This window comes from Ursus arctos, unplaced genomic scaffold (assembly GCF_023065955.2).
Source record: "Ursus arctos isolate Adak ecotype North America unplaced genomic scaffold, UrsArc2.0 scaffold_12, whole genome shotgun sequence".
In the NCBI taxonomy this organism is placed as follows: domain Eukaryota; kingdom Metazoa; phylum Chordata; class Mammalia; order Carnivora; family Ursidae; genus Ursus; species Ursus arctos.
This window is the reverse complement of record NW_026622786.1, coordinates 65278854-65303741: the sequence shown is the minus strand read 5'-3', so window position 1 is coordinate 65303741 and position 24888 is coordinate 65278854. Positions and strand designations below refer to the sequence as shown.

The 24888-nt window shown below is 35.5% G+C and overlaps 1 protein-coding gene across 5 annotated transcripts in view; it reads right to left on the bottom strand.

The window, feature by feature from the left end:
* Window positions 1-24888, bottom strand: part of FAF1 (Fas associated factor 1) — a 486729-nt gene that overhangs the window by 232481 nt on the left and 229360 nt on the right. For all 5 annotated transcript variants that reach the window (XM_048220345.2, XM_048220346.2, XM_057310649.1 and 2 more), the window contains one exon: window positions 8540-8645. In XM_048220345.2, the coding sequence (XP_048076302.1) occupies window positions 8540-8645 (106 nt within the window). The remainder of the gene's footprint in view (window positions 1-8539; window positions 8646-24888) is intronic.

Sequence of the window (24888 nt, the reverse complement as noted above, 5' to 3'; positions counted from 1 at the left end):
ATTATAACCCAGTTTAAAAGCTTAATATTTAATAATGGTTCTGTTGCCCTAAAAAGGGGAAGTGTATACTTCTACATATACTAAATCAGCTTGGAAACTAATTTTGCAGTTATTCACAATAAATATCATTAACATTCCTTCTCTGAGCCTCTCTAGCCTAGTAAGGTGACCCTGTACAAAGATTCTGATTGATCCTATGTCTGTCTGTTTTGGTTAAGCTACAAGGCTGTATATGGGGACAGCTGCACTTTGGGAGCAACTTAAAACAAATTTCATCTTAGTGGCATCTAATCCAGCGCTTGGTACAAGACGCATGGAAAAGTCAGTGTCAAAATTAAACAATGCCGGCTTTGCAATGAACAGATGCTTTTGCCTTGCAGCTGTAAAAACGTTAAAACAATCCAGTACTCTACTGTCTGGTCACGCAATGACCACAAAGCAAGGAATACATTTATAAAAAATGTTTGTTACAAGCTTTTAAAGTCTTTTTTCTTTTAAAAATATTTTTTTAAAAAAAGGAATGTATTGAGGGTAATAATAAGGTAATATAGCTCTAAACTGAGCTATAGAATTTTTTAAAGTTTTATTTTCCATACTAAATATGTTTGAAAAAGAACTCGTTGACTAGATAGTATTAAGTCATACACATGACACACTAAACAAAAGAAAAATGATCATAAACAGATGTTTAAGGGGTTACGGACAAATAATCTTTGGTATATAAGGATAAACATGTAAATAATTTTCAGCATGCAAGCCTTAATGTACCTTCATTCAATCTAAGTTATGTTTATGAGCGCTTTATATTTATTCACTTACCCATCCTTTGATTTACTTCTTTCTCTCTCTCTTTTTTTTTTTTTTTTTTTTGCTGGGGTTGGTTCGGGAGAAGAATGAGGTTATTATTCTTATTTTATGGCTGAAGGATACTTAAATGTTAAAGTATTTCTCAGCTTAAGTAACATGGTACCTACTAAGTCTATAAAAAAAAAAATTGTAGCCTTTTCAACCATTCCCCTACAGGACAGAACCTCATCTCTGGCATTCAGGAATCTAGGGGTTAATATTTTAATACTGAAAGAAACTCTTCTTCATTAGGAGAAAGGCTCCCACTACTGTGCCTATGAAACCAAAGAATCAGCCCCACCTAAGTAACTGGCTGCATGGTCATGGTCAAACTATGTCACTAATTGAAGTTTTAGATTTAAAGATAGCTTTTTATGATAGCTTTTCTACAAGAAAGAGAATCTTGTAGTCTTACCTTCATTTTTAAACAGTCCACCGCAAAAGAATTTTTCAGTAAGTTTTCCTAATCATTCATATTTTTTTCTAGAAATCCTTTTCTCCCAAAGGGTATCAATTCATTAACACCTTATTGCTTATAAATTTCATTATGTTTTGTTGGTTGAAGGTTTGGGGATTCCCCTTACATTCTTCCTCACCTCAAAACTTGTATTTCAATGAACGAAGTCCCAAAGTAATGACATTAATAGGAAATGAATCAAATTTTATTTTAAATATCAAAGAAGGCATGCTACTATTAAAAGTCTTTGAAAAATAAAACTTAAAATGTTTTTGTAGTTATTTTTACATTTCTAAATTTTACTTCCTAAGAATGTAACTAACATATATTGATATATAAAGCATTATTAGTGCCTTATGCCTTTTAAAATATAAATTCTAGACATTCATTTAAAGAAATGAGCCAAACTTAGAAAGTGTCTTCTCTATGAATTGTTTACAATTATCTTTAAGTTATATATTATTGGCATGATTTTGTTGTATTCTTTGCTAATAACTATAATAAAAATGCACTTGAATTAATGTCAGTATGCCATCAAACAAAAGTAGACCATGCAACAGAAATATATCACGAGAATTAAACTTCAAAGTATAAAATAACATACAAAATTGACATGCCCTAGATGTGATCCCTTGTATCTTATCTAACCCACATAGCTTAAAAGAATTCATTATTTTACAGTGTTAGTATTCCAAATTACAATTGTACCATCAACAGCTTTAAGGATAACTATGCATTTGCACAAAATGGGCTTGCTAATTTTCTTGTTGTGTCATAATAACTTTGGTTAATAATTAGAATTATGCTAACAAGAACTATGTGAAAATATTTTGTTTGGAAGCATATTTAATTTCAGATTATTAATTTACAATCCCATTCACATTTAATAGACTTTAGTATACTACATATTTTTATGGGACCGTGTAGAAATTTGCAAAAATGGTTGGCTCAAATAAATGGTTCCCTATCAAGTGCGTTTTATTCCTCTGGGTTCACTCAATAACAGCAATATATTTTTAAAGTATATATTTTACTCAAAAAATACATAAGTAAGTCACAAACCAAAAGCTAACAGATGTGTGACTTCTAATTAGTTATAATAATCTCTGCTTCAATGCCATTAGAATGAGCCTTTCTTTTCTTTTGAAAACTAAAAAAGCTTTCCTTTGAATTTTAAACTGTCAGGGTGCTTCAAAGTCAATGTACAAAATCTGCTTTGATTAAAATTTTAGACATCTACAGTGATAACTTTATGAAAGGAAAATATTAAATTATAATTATCCTAAACAGACACAGTCTTGTGAAACTAACCCTACATTCATGTTAAAACACAAAGAGTTGAATATAATGAATTTGATTCATCCTCGGACACAAAGCTTCACCACAGTAAACTCAGTCAACTGTTGCTCTTGCGCCTATATTCATGGTGCTTAAATAGCGCACTTTAAAACAAAAAAAACTCCAATTGGCTTTTCATATATCCACCCTCCCCAAAAATAACGCACTTGAAAAACTCAAATGATATGAAAGGCTTCAAGGCCTCTTTTCTCCCTTTCATAGCCCTTTTTTTTATTTCTGTTTGCAGTAATCTGCCTTTCTCTTTCTCTTTCTCATTGCTACAGAGCAAGCGAGGAGGCTCAGAGCTTTGAAAAGGGGGCTCAGTGTGTAATGGGTCCACTAGAATTAATTTACTTGCACCAAATCCATTGAGCACAGAGGGGTTTTTTTCCCCCTCTCTCTCTCTCTGTCTCTCTCTCTCTTCTCAAATCATTTGGAGTCGAACGCAGCCCCCAGCCTTTGTAATTCTAGTAAAGCACTTAAAGTGCACAGTAGGTGTTCATGAGGACCATCTGGTCAAAAGCAAAACAAGCTGCTGATTTTGCCTTTGAATAGAATGAAGCAAGTGTGAATTAGTCTCTTCAATTAGCACTATTACAACCTGTCAAGTGCATATTGTAAAACAGGATTATTACAGTATTGGTCACCAGTGCAATTATTTACTCTCTGCCTTTTCTTGCATATAAAAATGTCTTATGTTTATTAGTTTCTGATAACTGAACATAATTTCTCTTAACTCAGACATTTCAAAACTACCAACACACAAATCACAGATTATGAAACACGGTCAGCTAAAAAGATGTTAGGATACACATATCTTAAGTAACAAAGGACTAAAGCATTGCCCTTAATTCTTAACAAAATTTCATTGTTTCTATCCTCTTGAAAAGTAGGTGAAGAAATACTTACATGGGCTTAAAAAAAAAAATTTCCCAGAGAGATTATTCTAAAATACTTTTGGAGACAGAAAAAGACTTGTCAGTTCCAAATGGCAGCATTGTAAATATTACTTAAACTTATTTCCTAAGGGGATGATTTACTAAGAATCACAGGTAACCAATATTTATAAAATGATCATTAGCAATTTGTTCCCTTAAAGTGGTATGACTTCAACAGATTATAAAATTCAACTTGAAACTAATAATGTACCAGCATATTTAAAAGAAACTCATAATGTCCTTTTCTGAAAGCTGAATAAAGGCTTGAATTCATTGCCCAATTGCTTAAGAAATTATATCTCTTTCATTCTTGCTAAGATGTCATTTGTGATTTCAAATTTAAAAAAAAATCAAACTATGATATATGCTAATTAAAATGGGCTCAATCTAATTGAGTTTATATATGCCATTTATCTTGAAGTAAATTTATAAACCACTTAAACTTTTAATTAAATAAGCACACAATTTAATTTACCCTCTTGCATATGCACATTCTCAGCTACTCTACTCTTCAGTTCTGTGCCAGCACCCCCCCCCCCCGCCGCCCTCTCTAAACTGGAAAACAAACAAACAAACAAAACAAACCAACCAAACAAACAAACAAAAAACAACTATACTTAAAACATTTACAGAAGGGTCATGTTAGTTAAGTAGTTATAGTCAACCCAATACCAGAAAATTGCTTATTAGTACAATTTGTAAAAAACCTACATATTTAATACTGTTAATGATCTCCAGCATCAAAGGAGAATAGTTAGAAACATACATTAGTCAAGGAAGTTCAGAAAGTAGCAAGTAGAAAAACAGGCACAAAACCCAACACAAGTTTCAAATTGCAGAATCAGAACTAGCCTCATGATTTCACAATTATTTAGTCAAGATTATTTTTAAAGACTGTTATGATTTCTGTATTTAGTTCATTTCTTATCACTAATTCAAACTATTAACTTCTCACTTAACAATCACTAGTATTAGTAGTGAAATGTTTTACTATTCTATGCAAGATATATCTTTATAGGTCATCAATTTTCCCCTTTCATTCCCCTTAAGAACTAAATCAACATTAATAAGAACAGTGAGAATTCTAGGGTAAAGTGAAACTTGGAAAAGGATTTAAATAATTCCAATAGTTATTTATCATGCTTCTAGCTATAACAGATAAGTAATACTCAATGATTCCATACCAAAAATACTTAGGTTTCTTATTATTGTTATTCTGGGTCATATACGTATTCCTTAAGTTTGTATGACACCTGCAAAGAAAAGTGGGTATTTTGCCTAATAGAAGCTTTTGCAATAGTAATATGGACAACAAAGAATTAGTTTCCAAGAAGAGTTGGCTTGATTTCAGGGACTTCATATCCTTTTCCACACCTGGGTTTAGGATTTGCACTAGGCAAATCAATCTTTTTTCCCTTAATTTAACCAATCCCAAGTGCATTTGTAATCATAGATTTTAATAGTATTAGACAGTATTACTAGAATCTGTATAATCGACTGTTTAAAAACTGAATTCTCAGTGTAGAAAATTCATTAAATAAGGGGTAATCTTGTTTTAATTTTCAAAGAAATTCACTGTTTTAAAGTGTGCAAAGTAGCTACTTCAGGACCCAAAAAGGTGGAAAGACAGATTGTCACGAAGTAATTGTCATATTATCTGATAATTTCATAAACTATTTGTTGAAATGGAAAAAGAGAAAGGATTTTTATTCTATGACTACTTGCAACTTTCCAGTCTGACCTTTTTATACTATCACTGCCTTTTCCTCAAGTAGAAGGATAATGTAAGTGGAATGATTTGTAAAGAGCTTAAAAAACCCCTCAATATCTAACTAGTTTAAATTAAAATCTAGAGCACCCAAAGGACATAAGTCACGCATTGTGAGGCAAGAGACCACAGAGCCAGAATGAACAAACACTTGCACAACTACGGTTTATCACCACTAACTTGCATGAACATATGGTCACTGAAGAGTTTATTTGAAATTCAAACTGCATCTAAGTTCTATTTTCTAATTCAGTATTTTAAAAAATGTATTTTGTCTAATTAAAAGTCATAGTGCCTTTTTCAACCCTATTTCATTTAATACAAATTTCTCTCTGGGGGAAAAATATTACAAAAGCTTTTTTTTTAATATACACAAGGCTTTCAAAATTTAAAAATAGCAAAAAATGTGCTGTTTTTTCACCTATAACAAAAATAATATACTCCTACCCTGGAAAAAAATCAGGTGTTTTTTCTTCCTTTCCCCCATATATTGGTCAGAATTCATTCTTGGACTTATTAAACAACACCGAAAAGAGATTTCTGAAACTGATGACAGAAATTAATGTATAATTTAAGATACATGACATCATTAAGCTTCCACATTAATAGCAAAAACTCTAACATTCATAAAATCATACTGCAAGATCATATCAACATTGTATTTTTATTGTGTTGCAAACTGACTTGCAATCATACAACAAAAAAAGGACATACTTAAGTGTCACTGTGGGTTGTATGGCTGTAGCATAAGAGCAACTATTCCTCCCGAACCACCCCCTAGCCCCCAAATAGTCCATAAGTTGAAGAAGAAAAGTCTTAGAACTAGGCCTACAGAGTGTGATTCTAGGCCCAGAGACCATAATCCTACATTTGTTTTTTCTAAATTGTACAGAATAAAAGAGCCTACATGTACCTGTCTACTCACAAAAGGCACTGATACTAGAAATTGCATTTATTTTGTCCTGGCATCTAGAATTTCAAAATATTATTTTAAATAAACTTAAAAAGGGAAAAAAAGAAAAAAGAAAAAGAAGAAACCAAACTCTTGTGAGAAATACCTAAGAATATCTGTCTTTGCAAAAATATTTCCGGGACATTTTTCATTTAGAAAATGGTATGAAAAAGGTTTACTGTTTTCAAGTCCTTGAAGCTTAAAAAATATTTGATAATCTAAATAGCAGGCCATGGAGAACAGTTTCAGCCAACTGTGGCGCACAACGGCACATTTACAGAATTTTAAATATTTCTTTTAATAATTGATGTAGTCATTTTGAATCATTCTGCATAGGATATCAGGTGTGAGCAGATTGCATTAACGCTGCTTAAACATTTCAACTTGTCAGTATGGCCAACTCGATTTCGGAAATATTTGCAGTATTTTCCCATCGAAACAGTAATAAAGGCAAAATAAATATATGCCACTACTTTATAATCACCGAACATTAATGAATATTTTATGTCTTTTTAAATCTCCCTGTTTAATTTAAAAGGGTGAAATTAAGTCTCCTCCCTGCAATATGCCAATTATCTGTAAATCAAACAATAACTTGGCCATTATGCTCCTTTTTGTTAATATAAGAGAAGCTAATTTGAAAACACCGAATGACATTTTTAGACTATCAGTTTAATAGTCCTTTCTGCCCTCTTGTGGGAGAAAGTTGAAACACACTCAAACTATAGAAATGTTAAAAAAAACCCAAAACTGCAAAAAAAAAAAAAAAAAAAAAAGGTAAAAATTTTGGCTATAAAAATTTCAATCAGAAAGAAAAATAAAGCAGTGTATATTTATCCATCATGCATTGTACTAGTCTTCAATTTAAAAAAGTAAATCAATAACAAAATGAAATTTACTTTGTACTAGTTTTGCTTTTCTTGATTAAAATGGGAGTTATTTGTTTTGAAACTAAATTTCCTTATTTAACTGCATCCAATATATAATTTAAATTTTACTACCATGAAGTTACCAGAATAACATTATTTCTAAAGTAAAAGCAATAATGATTCTCCAAGGAATTGAAAATTTAAAGACTAGAATGCCCATTGTAGAGGTTAAAATGAAATGCCAATTAATATGTTCAAAATCCTGGAAAAAAAAATCAAGTAACTCAAACTTATCATTCAAACTAGGGGCCAAGAAAAATTTTAAAGATTTTACTTATTTGTCAACAAACTATTCATGTGATAAACAGAGAAAATAAATTCAAACAATGAGTTACTTATGGCCAATTCAGAAGTTGAAATTCATTGACAAAACATCCAAAAAGGAAACCATTAATAGTCCAAACACTACTAAAACAATTCATATACGTCTGAAAAATGATTGGGTGAAAACAACTCATTCTTTCAATATGACATTAATAATTATCTTAAGCAATGTAGACCAAGAAAAAATTTATGAAATAATCCAAGATTAATCATAATTATCTTTATAAAAATATTAGCAGACAAATGATTGTTGTCTTTACAATTAACAAAACGTAATGTGTCATAATTGTCATTTTAGTGTTTCTAAATACAAGTCCTATCAAAGCCTTATACATCTTCCCCCCCCCATGGAGATAAATTACTGGCTTTTAAGTGGGTGGGGCCACAGGTCAAAAGGTACCTTTTCTCTCTTGGGGGCGGTTCTTTTTTTGAAACAGTGGCCCTGGTTGGCCACGTTGAAGAAAATAATTGACACTCTATCTCAGATATTCTAAGCTGAAGACTGACAGTCTCCAACAGCATCTCACGAATACTGCCTAATGTTGGGATTGGGCTACTTAAGAAAAGCCTCCTCAAACTCCTTTTAGAAAAAGGCAGGGTACACATTATAAATAATATACTTGAGAGCAACCTTTCAAATACAATATAGGCATATTCGAAAATGCATGCTGTCAACAATTTCCAAATTAATATTTTGATTACTATAAAACTATAAAATACATTACATAACAATGAGTTATTTTTAAGCAAGGTTTTAAGTTGACTATTTTATGAGTTATCAAGAGCTCTCATTTATAACATCTATCTTTCTAGGTCAAGTCATTTAATAGATCTACAGTAATCATTGATGCTCCAGTTAATTAAAATTAAAACCCAATAATGAAACATAAAGAGAGTTTCCAACTAGAACAGATAAGCCCTCTTTAACAGGGTCAACATTAGCTATAATGAGCTACCTTTATTCCTTAGCTGTGAGACATAACTCACCTCTTGAATGGTACTGCTTCCTGAGAAGTTCAGGTTGTACTCCCGCTGGACTTCTCGGTGGGTGATGATCAGCATGAAGTTCTGATTTAATGACTCCTGCAGGGCACTGAAAGGGTTGAAAGAAAAACAAGGAACTCTGAGATGAACATGTTCTAGCTTGCTTTACAGCTAGCTGCAAAAACCCCAGGAGTACCATAACCTCCACACAGGCATGTCCGGGCCCAATGTTATCATCTTTTCAGCTCCTAAAGGCAAGAGAGCATGCTGAGAGCAACCAAGGGGAGCTAACCTGTTAACTCCTTCTCTACCAAGGTGTTTTTAAACTTCAATTCTAAACACTCTGCATATGTAAGAATTTTCTAGAAGTCATATGCTATTGTCTGCATATGTATTTCCTCCAAGAGAACTAAATTTTTCAATTATATAAAATTCCAAATATGCTACTAAGATGTATATTCAAAGGCTCTGGTTCAAATCCAAGTGAAACAGCTGTTTTAGAAGAACAGAAATATAAAGTATTGTTTATCCTCATGAATGTTGTATAAGAACAGAAATATGGTTTCAGTCAAAATTCAGAAAATATGGATATCTACAGAACTTTAACTGTTATGTCAAAATTCCTTCAAAATATCTGTGCTTTCTCTTAGGACTCAGGAATACACAGAATTTAGAAATTGGAGAATTTAGAGCAACATTAACCAAAATGTTAGAAATGTGTCAAAACCACGATAAATGAAATTAACCACATAAATTAAGAAACATAAATCATGGTACTGTTTGTTTATGAAAAAGCACTATCAATACTGAAAATAAAAATCTGCCACTGTTATGTATGAATAATCTATACTGGCAGCCTTGAGTATAATTGTGCCATGCTTGTAGAATTGGGAAAACAATTTGGGTGTGCTACATAGTTCTGGCCTCCATTACTCCTCCTTTGCTATTCTGTAACTATGCGATAAACATAAATGCAACGTAAGATTAGGATTAGGCAGTTAATCTGTCTCTCCCATTGCCTCCCATAGAGTTCCCAGGTTAATTAAGGACTAAAAATACTTAGGAAACACCAATTATAGCATGAAATATTATTGATCAAAATCAAAGGAAATGATACCCAACTAAAATAGAGTTTCTTTAGGCAGGAAGCTTTGTCACTGTATTCTTAGCAGTTAAGCATAATGTCTGTCACACTGTAGATAAATATTTATTGAACAATGAATAAATTGTGAATTTTCAGAAGGCAAGAGTCTTATTCATCTTTGTATCTCACAAAGCAATGTTACTTTCTGGAAAACTACTAGGGGATTAAGATTTTGATTTTGATTCATGTATTTATCAACATTAGGTCAATGCCTTGCATTACTCCATGTGCTAAGGAAACCAACCCAAATACCTAGGTCCTGTCCATAAAAAACTTCACAATCTAAGAAGGGTAGACAGTTATATAAACAGCTAGAGTAAAATGTAATAGGTACAACTGAGAAATCGAAAAAAAGTGAAAGAGGGAAATGGTTAGGGAAAGCTTCAGAGGAGAAGAAAAATACAAGCTGAAATATGAAGGATAAGTAGGACCTTTGTGTTTATTATTTGGAAGGCATGAAATTTTTGCTCCATTTGGGGAAGAGAAAAGGGTGGCACTTTTAAGATAAAGAAATAATAAGTAGAAGAACATAGCATGTTCATTTACTCAGTTAACATGTATTTACTGAGCACCTACATATATTTATGACATAGTTCTAGCTGCTAGGGATACAGTAGTGAACAAGAAAAACATGATCTCTGCTTTCATGAAACTTACATTTCAGTAAAGGAGACAGACAATAACCAAATAAGTGAGTAAGTAATTTGAGAGAATACTAAGTGCTATGAAGTAAATAGAACAGGATTACAATTAAAAAGTAACAGAGGCGCAGAGTGAAGGGAATTACTTTCAACAGAATAGTTAGGGAAGGCATCTCTGAGGAAATGCCATTTAAGTTGAGGCTGGTATGATAAGAAAGAGATAGGAGTAGTTTGATCATGTAGGTCCTTGCAGACCATAGTAAAGAACTTGGTATTTATAGTAATTGCAATGGAAAGCCACTGGAGGTTTTATACAGGGAAATGGTTAAGAACTGACTTACGTTTACATGTATACAATATTATTCTGGCTGCTCAGGCTACAGTGAAGAAAGAGTAAAGGCAGGGAGAGCTAGGAGACTTAGGAGGCTAGTCTTGGCAAGAAGTGATGGTGACTTGGACTAGGGTAGTAGAGGCAAAGAAGGTGAAGTGTTGTCAGGTTCAGATATCTTTTAGAGGTAGAAGCCAGACAAACTAATGGAATGAGAGAAAAACATAACCCCAAGCTTCTGGACTAAGCAAATGGAAGGATGGAATTGCATTTAACAAGGAAAACTGGGGTAGAATCAGGTTGGGTGAGGAAACTGAGAGTGAAGTTTTGGATATATTAATTTAAGATGCCTATGAGAAAAGAGGCAAAAAGAGGTATCATATACATCTGTACAGAGATGAAGGTCAACAAAGACAGCTCAGAGCAGAAAAGTTCATAGCACATAGACCATATTTAGATTTTGTGGGCAAATGAAATAACCTAGGGAAATAGGTTGCTTAGAGGAAAGGAGAGAGGCCAGGATGGAGACCTGGGCATTCCAATCATTTGAAATCAAGGAGAGGAGGAGGAATCAGAGCAAAGGAGATTGATAAATGGTCAGTGAGATAAAAGACCAAGAAAATCTAGGATAAGTAACTGTTTCAATTAGGAGAGCATGAGCAATTATGCCAAGTGACGCTGAGACATTAAGTGCAGTAAGGTCAGAAAAATCACAATATTCAGGATATTGTGAAAAGTTCATTATGACCACAATGAACGGTGTGTGGGCGGAGTATAATGAGGCTCAAACAGCAGGTTGAGTCAATATTCAGTATCTGTGTATTAAAATCAAAAGTGGCAAGTAATGGAAAGCCTACATGGAATTTCAGGGCCTTTAACAGGTAGACCTACTTCACAACTATTCTCCAAAATTTGGCTTTTGCTCTAGAGCTTAGCTAACTTCTCATGTCAAAAACATCACACTACACTCAATTCAATCTCTGTTTATGTTGTTCTCATCCTCTTTCACAGCTACCCCACCAATACTACACAGCTTTCAGGCCACCACATGGCCTACCATTTGTATTTATTATAGACCCCCTCTTCTCTGAATTCCTTTATCTTATAATTCATTTAAAACTTAATTATAGTATATTACGTATAGTTTGCTTTGTTTCATGTGTGGAAGTCCTTAATTCAAGACTATAAGCCTTTTGAGGATAAATATCTTATTACTCATCAGTATTTCCCTTGGCAACTAGCATATTCAAAGGTGATTCAATCGAATCCTATACACAATGAAGGAACAGTTTTGCATATTCTGAACTGCATATAACTGCATACTTTTTAAGCCTACCTGTGAAGTGCCATTTTATTCACAAAATTGTGGTTCAAAAAGGTTAAGTAATTGTCCAAGGTCATGCAGTTACAAAAAGATAAAACCAAGCACTATATTTAATTCTATGTTCTTTACACATCAGCATCCTGTCTCCCAGATGCTTTGGGGATACAAAGATGAATAAGACTCCTGCCTGGTAGGAGTTCATAATTCATTCATTCTTCCTATAATTATTTGATTCCTATTATTTGTAAGAGTCAAGATAGACTAGTCACAGAATTTAAAAGATTGTGAAGAAAGGAGACAGTACTCTGAAGTAATATGAAGAAAGGACAGTAATTTGACAAGAAGATAAGGAGGATGATTTCAGGCATAGACTAGTTTGAGCAGAGATGGAAAACACAGAGAAAGATATAGAAAGCAATGAGGAAGAAGTGTAAGGAAATGTGAAGAAGGGTTTGCGAAAAAGAAAACTAAAAAATTAAAGACCACAATTATGGGGGCTTCAAATGCAAGGCTAAGAAGCTCAGAATTCTATAAGTCTTGATTATTATATAGATCCTCCTTTATCTTTATATGAATCTACACATATGTTTAAAACTTTCAGTGCCTGCCTTTATGCAATTCTTTAGATATGTTTCTTGATCTTGACTGGCAGACTTGTGCAGTAACTTTGTAAAAAGGTTTGCCAGGACCAGCATTAACTGCCAGACTACTTTAGAAGAACACCATTTTGGGGGCACCTGGGTGGCTCAGTCAGTTAAGTGTCTAACTCTTGATTTCAGCTCAGGTCATGATCTCAGGGTCATGAGACTGAGCCCTGTGTCGGGCACCACACTGGGCACAGAATCTGCTTAAGTTTCTCTCTCTCTCCCTCTCTTTCTGTTCCTCCCTCCATCTAAAAAAAGAGAGAGAGAACATCACTTTCATCTAGTTCTATAATTCCTCAAGAGTCCTGGCAGAGGGTAAGCTGGCAAGAGAAACTACAAAGTGGGTAGGTGAGAAATACCATGAAATGATTTTTTTTTTAATGGCATGTTTTCTCTTCATTAGAGGGAGAAGGAAGGCGTAGGCAAATGTATAACCTTTTTAAAACCGTCTGAATTTTAACCAAAAGCAAGAAATGGTTTCAACAGAGTATCTATTCTCTCCTTACTGTAAGGTTTTTAATTTTTTATTTTTCATCATGATTTTCCTTTTAGTTCGAATATTTGCATTTACCAACAAGATGATTTTGGGTGCCTGGATGGCTCAGTCGGTTATGCATCTGCCTTCAGCTCAGGTCATGATCTCAGGGTCATGGGACTGAGCCCCAGATCAGGGTCCCTGCTCAGCAGTGAGTCTGCTTCTCTCTCTCCCTTTGCCCCTCCCCCCGCTCTTACATGCTCCCTCTCTCTCTCTCAAATAAATAAATAAATAAAATCTTAAAAAAAAAAGATGATTTTGTTTCTACAAACAGAAAAGGGCTGTTAATACTTACCATTATTCTACCTTCAAATTCAGAGTGAAATTAATGTTTAAACTGTAATAAGAATCACGTACATTGTTCCAAGCTTAAAGCTAGTGGCTATGTGCAAAAAATATAATATACTATAATATAATACAATGAACATTAACATTTTTAAGCAAGTAGTAGACAAAGTGTTAGATATTTTCATATATACCATCTCATAACTCCCCTAGCCAGTTTCTTCATTTTAATACTGGTGGGGAATTGGTGGTGGGGGGGGGGGCAGTAGGTGCCTGGGTGGCTCAGTCAGTTGAGCCTTTGACTCTTGATTTTGGCTCTAGTCATGGGCTCAGGGTCACAGAATCAAGCCCCTCATTGGGCTCCATGCTCAGCACAGAGTCTGCTTGGGATTCTCTCTCTCCCTCTCCCTCCCCCACTCACACTCTCTCCCTCTAAATAAATAAATAAATAAATAAAATCTTTAAAATTGGGGGGGAGAGGATACAAGAGAGGGAACTATAGCAAGGAAGGACTGAAGGAAGGCCAGCCACTCCCTTAAAATTCTCAGTATTACAACTAAGCATTAATATTGAAGTCACCAACACAATTCTAGAAATAGTTCTGGTTAGAACATCCTTTCTCTGCTTTCTTTTTTGTCCAGAAGTCTTACACTTCTAGTGCCCTTTCATTAGCAGAATGTCCACCTCTCCCTGGGGAGATCATATTCCAATTTAACTATGAATATTTATCAGAAATCGAGAAGCCATCTATAAAATATCTGTCTTCTAATAAGTACCAATTTCATTTTAATTCACTGGGTTAGTTTAATACATTTTATATTCCCCTCCAGGTTTTTTTAATAAGGGGAAAATAATCTATAGCAAATTTTAACACTTGGTCCCAGTAAATAAATTTAAAGCTACATACATATTTATACATGTAGCATAAAAAGCCATAAATTATTAGCTTCTATGGATCAAGTATTGATAAAAGCAACATTATGAAATAAATCTAACAGTCTACTGTCGACTGAGTTTATTTCACACTGAAAGAGCACTTTAGTGATCCACTTATGCAGAAAGCACATGGCTATTTAATATGTATGATGCAGTGATTTTTCAAGGTTAACTTAAGGCTACATTATGGTAGTGAAACAATCATTTGATCATCATGTAGCTGTATACCTGTTGTTAATTCCTGATTAAGAGGAATGGCTTTCTTTCTGCCAAATAGCAGCAGGCCCATTTAATAGAGTAGCACAGTAGTAGGCAGGGTATCCTGCATCAAGGATAATAACAGTAATTTAAGGATTTCCTTTCCAGCAATTCCTTGAATCAAGAATTCCCTCTTAGGGGCGCCTGGGTGGCACAGCGGTTAAGCGTCTGCCTTCGGCTCAGGGCATGATCCCAGCGTTGTGGGATCGAGCCCCACATCGGGCTCCTCCGCTATGAGCCTGCTTCTTCCTCTCCCACTCCCCCTGCTCGTGTTCCCTCTCTCGCTGGCTGTCTCTACCTCTGTCAAAAAAATAAATAAAATCTTAAAAAAAAAAAAAAAAAGAATTCCCTCTTAAATTCTTTCAGGTAGCAGAAGATTTGGCCAGACTACACCATAGTCTTCCTATTAAAATAGTTACCAGTTCTAAGGGAAACACTGTTATAAAGTATAACTCCATCAAGATTAAACAACCAAACTAGGAAGCACAACAAATTCAGACTTAGGTTTCAGGGCTCTTATGGACTGAATGTTTGTGTTCCACCCTTCCTCCCCCACCCCTCCACCCTGCTAAATTCACAAGCTGAAAGCCTAACTCCCAATGTGATGATATTTGCAGGTAAGGCCTTTGGAAGGTTAAATTTAGCTAAATCATGAGGGTGGGGCACATTATGGGATTGATGTCCTTATAAGAAGAGGAAGAGAGACCAGAGCTTTTTTTCTCGCTCCCAAGTGAGGACACAGCAAGAAGACAACCATCTGCAAGCCAGGAAGAGGTCTCTTACCAGGAACCAAATCTGCCAGTACCTTGATCTTGAACTTCCCAGCCTCAGAACTGTGAGAAATAAATGTCTGTTGTTTAAGCCACCCAGTCTAAGGTATTTTGTTACAGCAGCCTGAGTTGACTAATATAAGGGCTTTTAGAGCTTCTGTATTCATAGCACCATGTAAACAGCTGCTATCAGTTGAGCATAAGCTTCTAAATGGCTGTTAATCACATATATATATATGTGATTATATATATATATAATATCTATATCTATATCTATATCTATATCTATATCCAAATTAGAATCTCATGCATTAAAATCCATGGTAGAAAACAATATACTTTTGTCAAAACTCTTGTAACTGGGAGACACTTAAGAACTGTGCGTTTTTGGTTGGGGTACGGGCAAAATGGGTTAAAGGGAGTAGGAGATAATAAGCTTTCAGTTATAGAATGAATAAGTCACAGAAATAAAAAGCACAGTTTAAGGAATATAGTCAATGATATTGGAAAAGCATTGTATGGTGACAGACTGTAGCTACACTTGTGGTGAGCACAGCATAACATATAAACTTGTGGAACCACTATGTTGTACACCTGAAACTGATGTAACATGGTATGTCAACTACACTCATTTAAAAAAAATTTTTTAATTGTAAAATTTGCAATAAACAATTGTGCATTTATTGTATGTAAATTATATCCATAACCATAAAAAGAAATACTTGAACAATCAGCTACCATTCTTGCAATTAAATGGGTTCCTTTTTTTTTTTTAAGATTTTATTTATTTATTTATTTATTTGAGATGGAGAGAGTGAGAGAGCAAGCACAAGTGGGGGAGCTGGGGAGAAGCAGGCTCCCCACTGAGCAGGGGACCCAACACGGTGCTCGATCCTAGGACCCCAGGATCATGACCTGAGCCACGCAGACACCCCGAGTCCCATATTTTTAACTTTGAAAATACAACATGCTTTTTAAGCAATGTAAATGAAAACCATGGATTTGTTGCCACTGCTAGTTAATAATATTACATGTCCACTGACACATATGGTTTGTTACCAGTGAAATCATACTTCTCAAATCAATGCTGTGTATGTAGTTACAATAAGTAAAGCATTAACACTAATATAGGGATCAAAAATATCTCCTCTTTCATTCCTGCTATGTGTGTATGCTATTTCTTTTCTTGTACTAGATATTTTAAACAAAAATATCAGTATAAAATAATAGGCTTAGAGGGTTCATTTCCACTAGATTTTATTTTTTAAATATGACCTGAATTTGAAGCAAAAACAGTAACTTCTTTCAAATTACTGTGACTCTTTATTAGAAAAATGTAAATAATAATCTTGGAATATGTTATTGAATTTTGCATTAATACTTTATAATTTATATCTTCCCAAAAGGCCTTACAAAATGTTCTCCTTTTTGTTTCTGGGAATATTTTATGATCTACAGTGATCTTTTTATCTGTTCAGATACATCAAGATTTTAAATTAAAAAGCATCACACATGGCAATTTAAATTTCCATTCTAAACTTACAGAGTCATATGAGCTCTTGTCAACAAAAGACCAAATTTACTATAATTATGGATTATTTACACTAAAACAAAATAAGAAATCAATATGTAAATGTAATGTTTGTTGTAGCTAATGCAGCCAGCAATGACAGATTAGGTTCAAATAGCAATCAGTTTGGAAATCTGGCACATATGTAAATGAGCTAGGGACTTGATGTTTACATTTGACTGTATTTCATTCAGGATTTTTAAATTGTCTCAGGAATAGCAGAAAAATAAAATGTTAATCTTTCCACTATAAATATAACTTGAGCCCTCATCATAACTGAAACTAGGTTTTGCTCCTGTCCAGCTAAACTAACATATGATACTAATAATTCTGAGCTGCAGATTACATCATTCTTAATTAACACTCTGCTACAGTTGTTAACATCCTCCAAGACACCATGTTATCATCACCACAAGTTCTGTAACAATCTTAAAACCACGTTTAACGAAGGTTGGCCTCTTACTCTGCAGCTACTTTTAATTGCTTTCTTTGCTGGCAATTAAACATGTCTAGATAAACAAACATTTGGTTTCACATAATTCTTAATAACATTTTTCATGATAATTTCAAGTTCAGGTGTCTTTATGTCTATAATTACTGTTTATCAATATAGTGATATATTGGATACAACAAAATGTATTAACCAAAGTATGTAAGATTAATCAAAATGTGGTAATTAGTAGTGATAGTGATATATTGTGATCCATCAAGTAGTTTATAGCAAAACTGTCAAAACATAATTCTATCCATGTAGACAAAATAGAAGACAGCAAAAAAAAAACGACATTTACAGATATATTGATTTTTGTTTCATGAATTGGTGACCAAGTTTCTGACTGTTCATTAAATCAACTATAGAGAATACCTACAATTTTTTTTCAAAGTGTGATGTTAACAAGCTAATCTCAGTAGTCACCGACCTATCAATAGGCAGTAAACTGTATAAATGGGTTTGATACATCAATCCAATTAGATGTGCTGTGAACTCCATCAATGCTTTAATTGGGGACAAGTTTCTTCTTTCATCCAGGATGCACAACTTCTGGGAAATGTCTTTTTCTTAAAATGAGCCACTTTTCAGTAACCCCTTATTAAGAAACATTTATCAAACCAATACTTCCTAATTTTACTTTTACAAACTCTAATAATAATAATAGTCACTAGAATTAAATTTAAGTTGAACAGCAAACACAATAATGTACCGGAAACATTTCTTATATCCATTTATTCTTGAGAAAAGATGAGTTATTCTAGCAATGATATATCAAACTCCTATCAATTATAATGATTATAACACTGGTAAAATATTCCCACACGTAACTATCCTTTGTAAAAAAAAAACAACAAAAAGTTATTTTGTAAAACATTATGGAAGAAAAAACGAATTGATCCATTAAGAACATTTACTTGCATATATGAAGTTTTCAGAAAACCATCCTGTATAGGCCATTTAAGGTCTTTCTTTCTACCACACTGTTAAAATCTCATGAATACTGATCAATAAAAAGCCACCATGAAGAAGAAACACTCATAGAACACCATTTCAAATGACATCTCAGCAAATTATTTAAAGGTTGAAGTCCAGTATGGCTTTTTTCCCCTAGTTTGAAAATAAAAATACTTAACCAAAAAAAACCTCCCCCATTTAAAGCTGTTTGTCTCTTCCTGAAGGAGCTGCATCACTTCGTCTTATCCATTTAAAGGATTTACTGAACATCTGCCTTACACATGAACTAGGCTGAAATGAGACTTTATGTTGAGGACCATATTCACTCTGACCTTTTGAGTAGTGCTCAGAGGCACTATAATAAGTGGTTTGGAGTTAAGAGTTCTATGACAGCCATATCCTGGCTCATCCATTAACTAGCTCTGTGACCTGCCCAATGTTCACACGTGCTCTTATTTAATCACATTGTCTCTTTCCAAAGCCCTAGGAGGCAGAAATTATCAACCTGATCATTCTGGGTGAAGAAGCTAAGGCCTAATAGACTATTTAACTTCTTTCTGTACCTCAGTTCTCCCAATCATAAAATGGGACTGGATTAGATGGTTGCTTTAACTCCCTCCAAAGAGGATATGGATGAGCTTTCCTCTCATTCTAAGTCAGAGCTCTTATAGGTGTGACTCTTCTTGCATGAAGGAAATATACCAAAAATGAAAATAGCAGGATACACACAAGAGTGAAAAATATTTCGAGGAGTAACATTTGTGCAGAGATTGTGAGATGTTTGGAGAAACAGAAGTAGGATGAAAGTTATTTGGAGGCATTCTCAGAATGTCCTTCAAATAACTGAATTCCACAAATTCTCTTTCTTAGTTGGGATAATGGGGGCGGATGAGTGTCTAGAATGGTCTCAGTACAGGGTGGGACAGGCTGGAATGAGAAAAAGAAAAAGGTATACTATGTTTTTATGAATATCAATACACCTCTTAGCTAGAACCAAGGCTAGGAGCAAATGTGGATACTTATTACCAGAACCGCTGGATGGTTACAAGAAGCTACAGACAGAGGAGGAATACTTCAGTCTTTCCCTCATCATACCATGCTTAATGGGCAGAGTGAAATACATATTAAACGTGGAGCTAGAGACCTCAAGGATCCCGAGAAGAATGTTTCATCTGCTTTTCTTCAAATTTCTGCCTCTGCTCATAAGGGTATACTATTTCTGCCCATTCCACTTCTTCCCACAAAGGAAGTTTTAATGAGAATACTTACAACATTTTTTCCTATTCCAGACTTGTTTCTCCCAGAGGAAGAGAAGAGATTATAGCAATTATTCACAAGGTCACATTGTACATGGTCACAGAAGGCAGGAACTAAAAACCAGCAGCTTCTCTTTCACTTCTTATGCCCTAGTGCACTGAATTCCCTCCTACTTCTTATCCTCTGTGGTAGATACACCTGAACAAAGCTTGCCATGAGCTCTCTAAGCTGTCAATTCTACTGTAAGTGGATTGGTGAGGCAGGCCTATTGCACCAGGCCATCAGGCTCTAAAGACCCAGTCATAACTCTTTCTATAGGCTACCTAAGTATGTAGTTCCTAAGATTTAGATCTGGAGTGAAAGGTAAAAGACTCCACTTAGGATTCAAGTGTAAACCACATGTCCACTTTGTGAAAGAGGCTCAGGGGATGAAAAGGGCAGAATCCTAGGTGGGTCATTATGGTCTCAGGATCCCAGGAGACACAGAACGAACGGTGGGGGCGGGGGGGGGGGGTGTGCTTGAACCAGTAAAGTGCCCAAGCAATGGAGAGGGGAAACTGGTTACAGTCAGTGAGCTCCAGAGAGGACTCTCAGCTCGTGCTGCCATAAACGGTGAGCCGTTTGGGTGACCACTCTGCCTGAGCACCAGGAAAAGGACTGAAATGTGTGGGTTGTTTACCATAGCCTGGGAGGGGTGAAACAACTGTGCCCGCAATCAGGCAACAGAGTGGCAGCAGCCCTGGAAAGGACAGTAGGGTGACACCCAGCTGTGGCCCGGGAGCAGTGGAGTGGGGTACATGCATGAGTCCACAATCACTCTCAGTCCCAAGGCACACAAAGGGCAGTGATACGTGCGGGTCCCTTGGACTCTCTCTGGGAGGACTACAGTGGGCACGCACCACAAGAGTTTGCTGAGTTTGGAACACACAAAGGTGAAGACTGTTCCTTATTGAAGAGGGGGGATGTCAATCTTTTGGCTCTGGGCTAGAGATCGGGCATGGCCATTTTTATTCTTTTTTTTTTTAAGATTTTATTTATTTATTTGACAGAGAGAGACAGCCAGCGAGAGAGGGAACAGAAGCACGGGGAGTGGGAGAGGAAGAAGCAGGCTCCTAGCAGAGGAGCCTGATGTGGGGCTCAATCCCAGAACCCTGGGATCATGTCCTGAGCCGAAGGCAGACGCTTAACGACTGCGCCACCCAGGCGCCCCGGCCATTTTTATTCTGATCCTCTAAAGAGGCGCAGAAAGCCTCCAGGGAACAAAAGCCACACAGAGGACCAGCTTACACTGAACCCAGCCCCCTGGCAAGGGGCGGCGCAACTCTGCCCAGGCAAAGACACCTGAGAAACAGCACAGCAGGCCCCTCCCACAAGAAGACAATCTGGAAGAATAGGTACAAACTAAGTTACTGCTCCCACAGGAACGTAAAACTCTAGCACCAGGGGAAAATAATATACTGAGCTTGAGGTTTTTTCTCAGGATTTGATTCTCTTTCAGTCTAAAATTTTCCATTTCTTTATTTTATCTTTTTCCCGTTTCAACTAATTTCTTACTTTACCAAATTATGTTTTTACGTTGCTTTTTAACTTTTATTTTTCACATCTACATTTAATAGATATATGCTTCATTTTAGTCCTTTTTTTCATTCTATTCAATTTTATTTCTGTAAATAGGTAAGTTCTGCTTTCTTTGCAATTTTGGGAGGTAGTGTCTTCTAATACACAAACCAAAATTCACTCAGGAACAAGTGGATCACCCTGTTTGGCCAACCTGTGAGATTATACTCCCTCCCCTGCAATCCACCTTTTTTCTCTCTCTCTCTCTCTCTCTTTTTCTTGTTTGTTCTGCTTTGCTTTTTGTTTGCTTTTCTGTTTTGGTTTCTGGCTGCCTCGGATTTGTCTAGCGTGTACTTTGCTTGGGTTGGGATTGATATTTTGGACTCTGCTCATTTGCTCACCCATTCTTCTCTGGGCAAAATGACTAGAAGGAGGAATTCACCACAAAAGAAAGAACAAGAGGTAAAGTTCTCTGCCACAGAGCTAATTGATATGGATATAAATAAGATGTCAGAGATGGAATTCAGGATAGCAATTATTAAGTTAATAGCTGGGCTTGAAAAGGCATAAAAGACAGTAGAGAATCTCTAAGTGCAGAAATGAGATCTAATCAGGCCAAACTTAAAAATGCTATAACTGAGATGCAGTCTAAATTGTATGCTCTAACCGCTAGGGTGAATGAGGCAGAAGAGAGAGTAAGCAGAAGAGAGAGTAAGTGATCTAGAATACAGGCTAATGGAAAGGAAGAAAGTAGAGAAAAAGAGAGAAAGACAACTCAGAGCCCATGAAGAAAGGCTTCAAGAATTTAATGATGCTTTGAAACGAACAAATGTCAGAATTATTGGTGTGCCTGAAGGGCAGGAAAGAGAGAGAGGTCCAGAAGGTATATCTGAGCAAATCATAGCTGAGAACTTCCCTAAGCTGGGGAGGGAAACAAGCATTCATGTCCAAGAGGCAGAGAGGTCCCCTCCCAAAATCAATAAAAACAGATCAACACCCCGACATATAATAGTGAAGTTTGCAAATTTTGAAGTAAAAGAGGCTATCCTGTGAGCAGCTTGAGACAAGAGATTCCTTACATACAGAGGGAGGAACATCAGACTAACATCAGACCTATCCACAGAAACCTGGCAGGCCAGAAAAGGCTGGCATGATATATTCAGGGTACTAAATGAGAAGAACATGCAGCCAAGAATTCTTTATCCAGCAAAGCTGTCATTCAAAATGGAAGGAGAAATAAAGAGCTTCCAGGACAGACAGAAACTGAAAGAATATAGGACTACCAAGCCAGCTCTGCAAAAAATATTATGGGGGATCCTGTAAATGGAGAGAGACCCCAAGAGTAATATAGACCAGAAAGAAACAGACAATCTACAGAAACGGACTTTACAGGCAATACAATGGCACAAAATTCATATTTTTCAATAGTTACTCTGAATGTAAATGGGCTAAACTCTCCAATCAAAAGTCACAGGGTATCAGATTGGATAAAAAAGCAAGACCTATCCATATGCTGTCTACAAGAGACTCATTTTAGACCTAAAGACACCTCCACACTGAAACTGAGGGAGTGGAGAACCATTTACCATGATAATGGACCTCAAAGGAAAGCTGGGGTAGCAATCCTCATATCAGACAAACTAGATTTTAAACCAAAGAGATGTAGAAGGACACTATATCATACTTAAAGGGTCTATCCAACAAGAAGATCTAACGACTGTAAATATTTATGCCCCCAACATGGGAGCAGCCAATTATATAAACCAATTAATAACCAAAGTAAAGAAACATTGATAATAATACATTAAGAGTAGAGGACTTCAACACCCCACTCATAGCAATGGACAGATCATCTAAGTAGAAGATCAACAAAGAAACAAGGGCTTTGAATGACACCAAGCAGGAGAATATCATTTCAATGAAATAGAAACCAGTAGAACAGTAGAACATATCAACAAAACTAGAAGCTGGTTTGCTGAAAGAATTAATAAGATGGAATATCCTCTGGCCAGATGTACCCAAAGGAAAAGAGAAAGGACCCAAATTGATAAAATCACGAATGAAAGGGGACAGATCATGACCAACACTAAGGAAATACAAACAATTATAAAAACATATGAGCAACTATATGCCAAAAAATTAGGCAATCTGGAAGAAATGGATGCATTACTGGAAACTTATAAATTACCAAAACCGAAACAAGAAGAAACAGAAAATCTAAACAGACCAATAACCAGCAAGAAAACTGAAGGAGTAATCAAAAACCTCCCAAAAAACAAGAGTCCAGGGCCAGACGGCTTCCCAGGAGAATTCTACCAAATATTTAAAGAAGAAATAATACCTATTCTACCGAAGCTGTTTCAAAAAATAGAAAGGAAAGAAAACTTCCAAACTCATTCTATGAGGCCAGCATTACCTTGATCCCAAAACTAGACAAAGACCCCATCCAAAAGGAGAACTACAGACCAATATCCCTGATGAACATGAATGAAAAAATACTCATCAAGATACTAGCCAATAGGATCCAACAGTACATTAAGAGGATTATTCACCATGACCAAGTGGGATTTATTCCTGAGATGCAAGTGTGGTTCAACATTTGCAAATCAATCAACATGACACATCACATTAATAAAAGACAAGAACCATATGATCCTCTCAATTGACACAAAAAAAGCATTTGACAAAATACAGCATCCTTTCTTGATTAAAACTCTTCGAAGTGTAGGGATAGAGGGAACATATCTCAATATCATAAAAGCCATCTATGAAAAGCCCACAGCGAGTATCATTCTCAATGGGGAAAAACAGAGCATATTCCCCAGGAATATGACAGGGATGCCCACTCTCACCACTGTTGTTCAACACAGTACTAGAAGTCCTAGCCTCAACAACCAGACAACAAAAAGAAATAAAAAGTATTCAAATAGGCAAAGAAGAAGTCAAACTCTCACTCTTCCCAGATGACATGATACTTTATGTGGAAAACCCAAGAGACTCCACCCCCAAATTACTAGAACTCATACAGCAATTCAGCAACGTGGCAGGATACAAAATCAATGCACAGAAATCAGTTGCATTTCTATACACTAACAATGTCATTGAAGAAAGAGAAATCAAGGAATCGATCCCATTTACAACTGCACCAAAAACCGTAAGATACCTAGGAATAAACCAAGGTACCAAAGAGGTAAAGGATCTGTACTCTAAAAACGACAGAACACTTATGAAAGAAATTGAGGAAGACACAAAGAGATGGAAAACCACTCCATGCTCATGCATTGGAAGAATAGACATCGTGAAAATGTGTATGCTGCCCAGAGCAATCTACACATTCAGTGCAATCCCTATCAAAATACCACTGACATTTTTCACAGAGCTGGAACAAACAATCCTAAAATTTATATGGAACCAGAAGAGATCCCGAAAAGCCAAAGGGAAGTTGAAAAAGAAAACCAAAGCTGGGGGCATCACAATGCCTGACTTCAAGCTATATTACAAAGCTGTAAACATCAAGACAGCATGGTATTGGCACAAAAACAGACACACAGATCAATGGAACAGAACAGAAAACCCAGAAATGGACTCTCAACTTTATGGTCAACTAATCTTTGACAAATCAGGAAAGAATATCCAATCGAAAAAAGTCTCTTCAA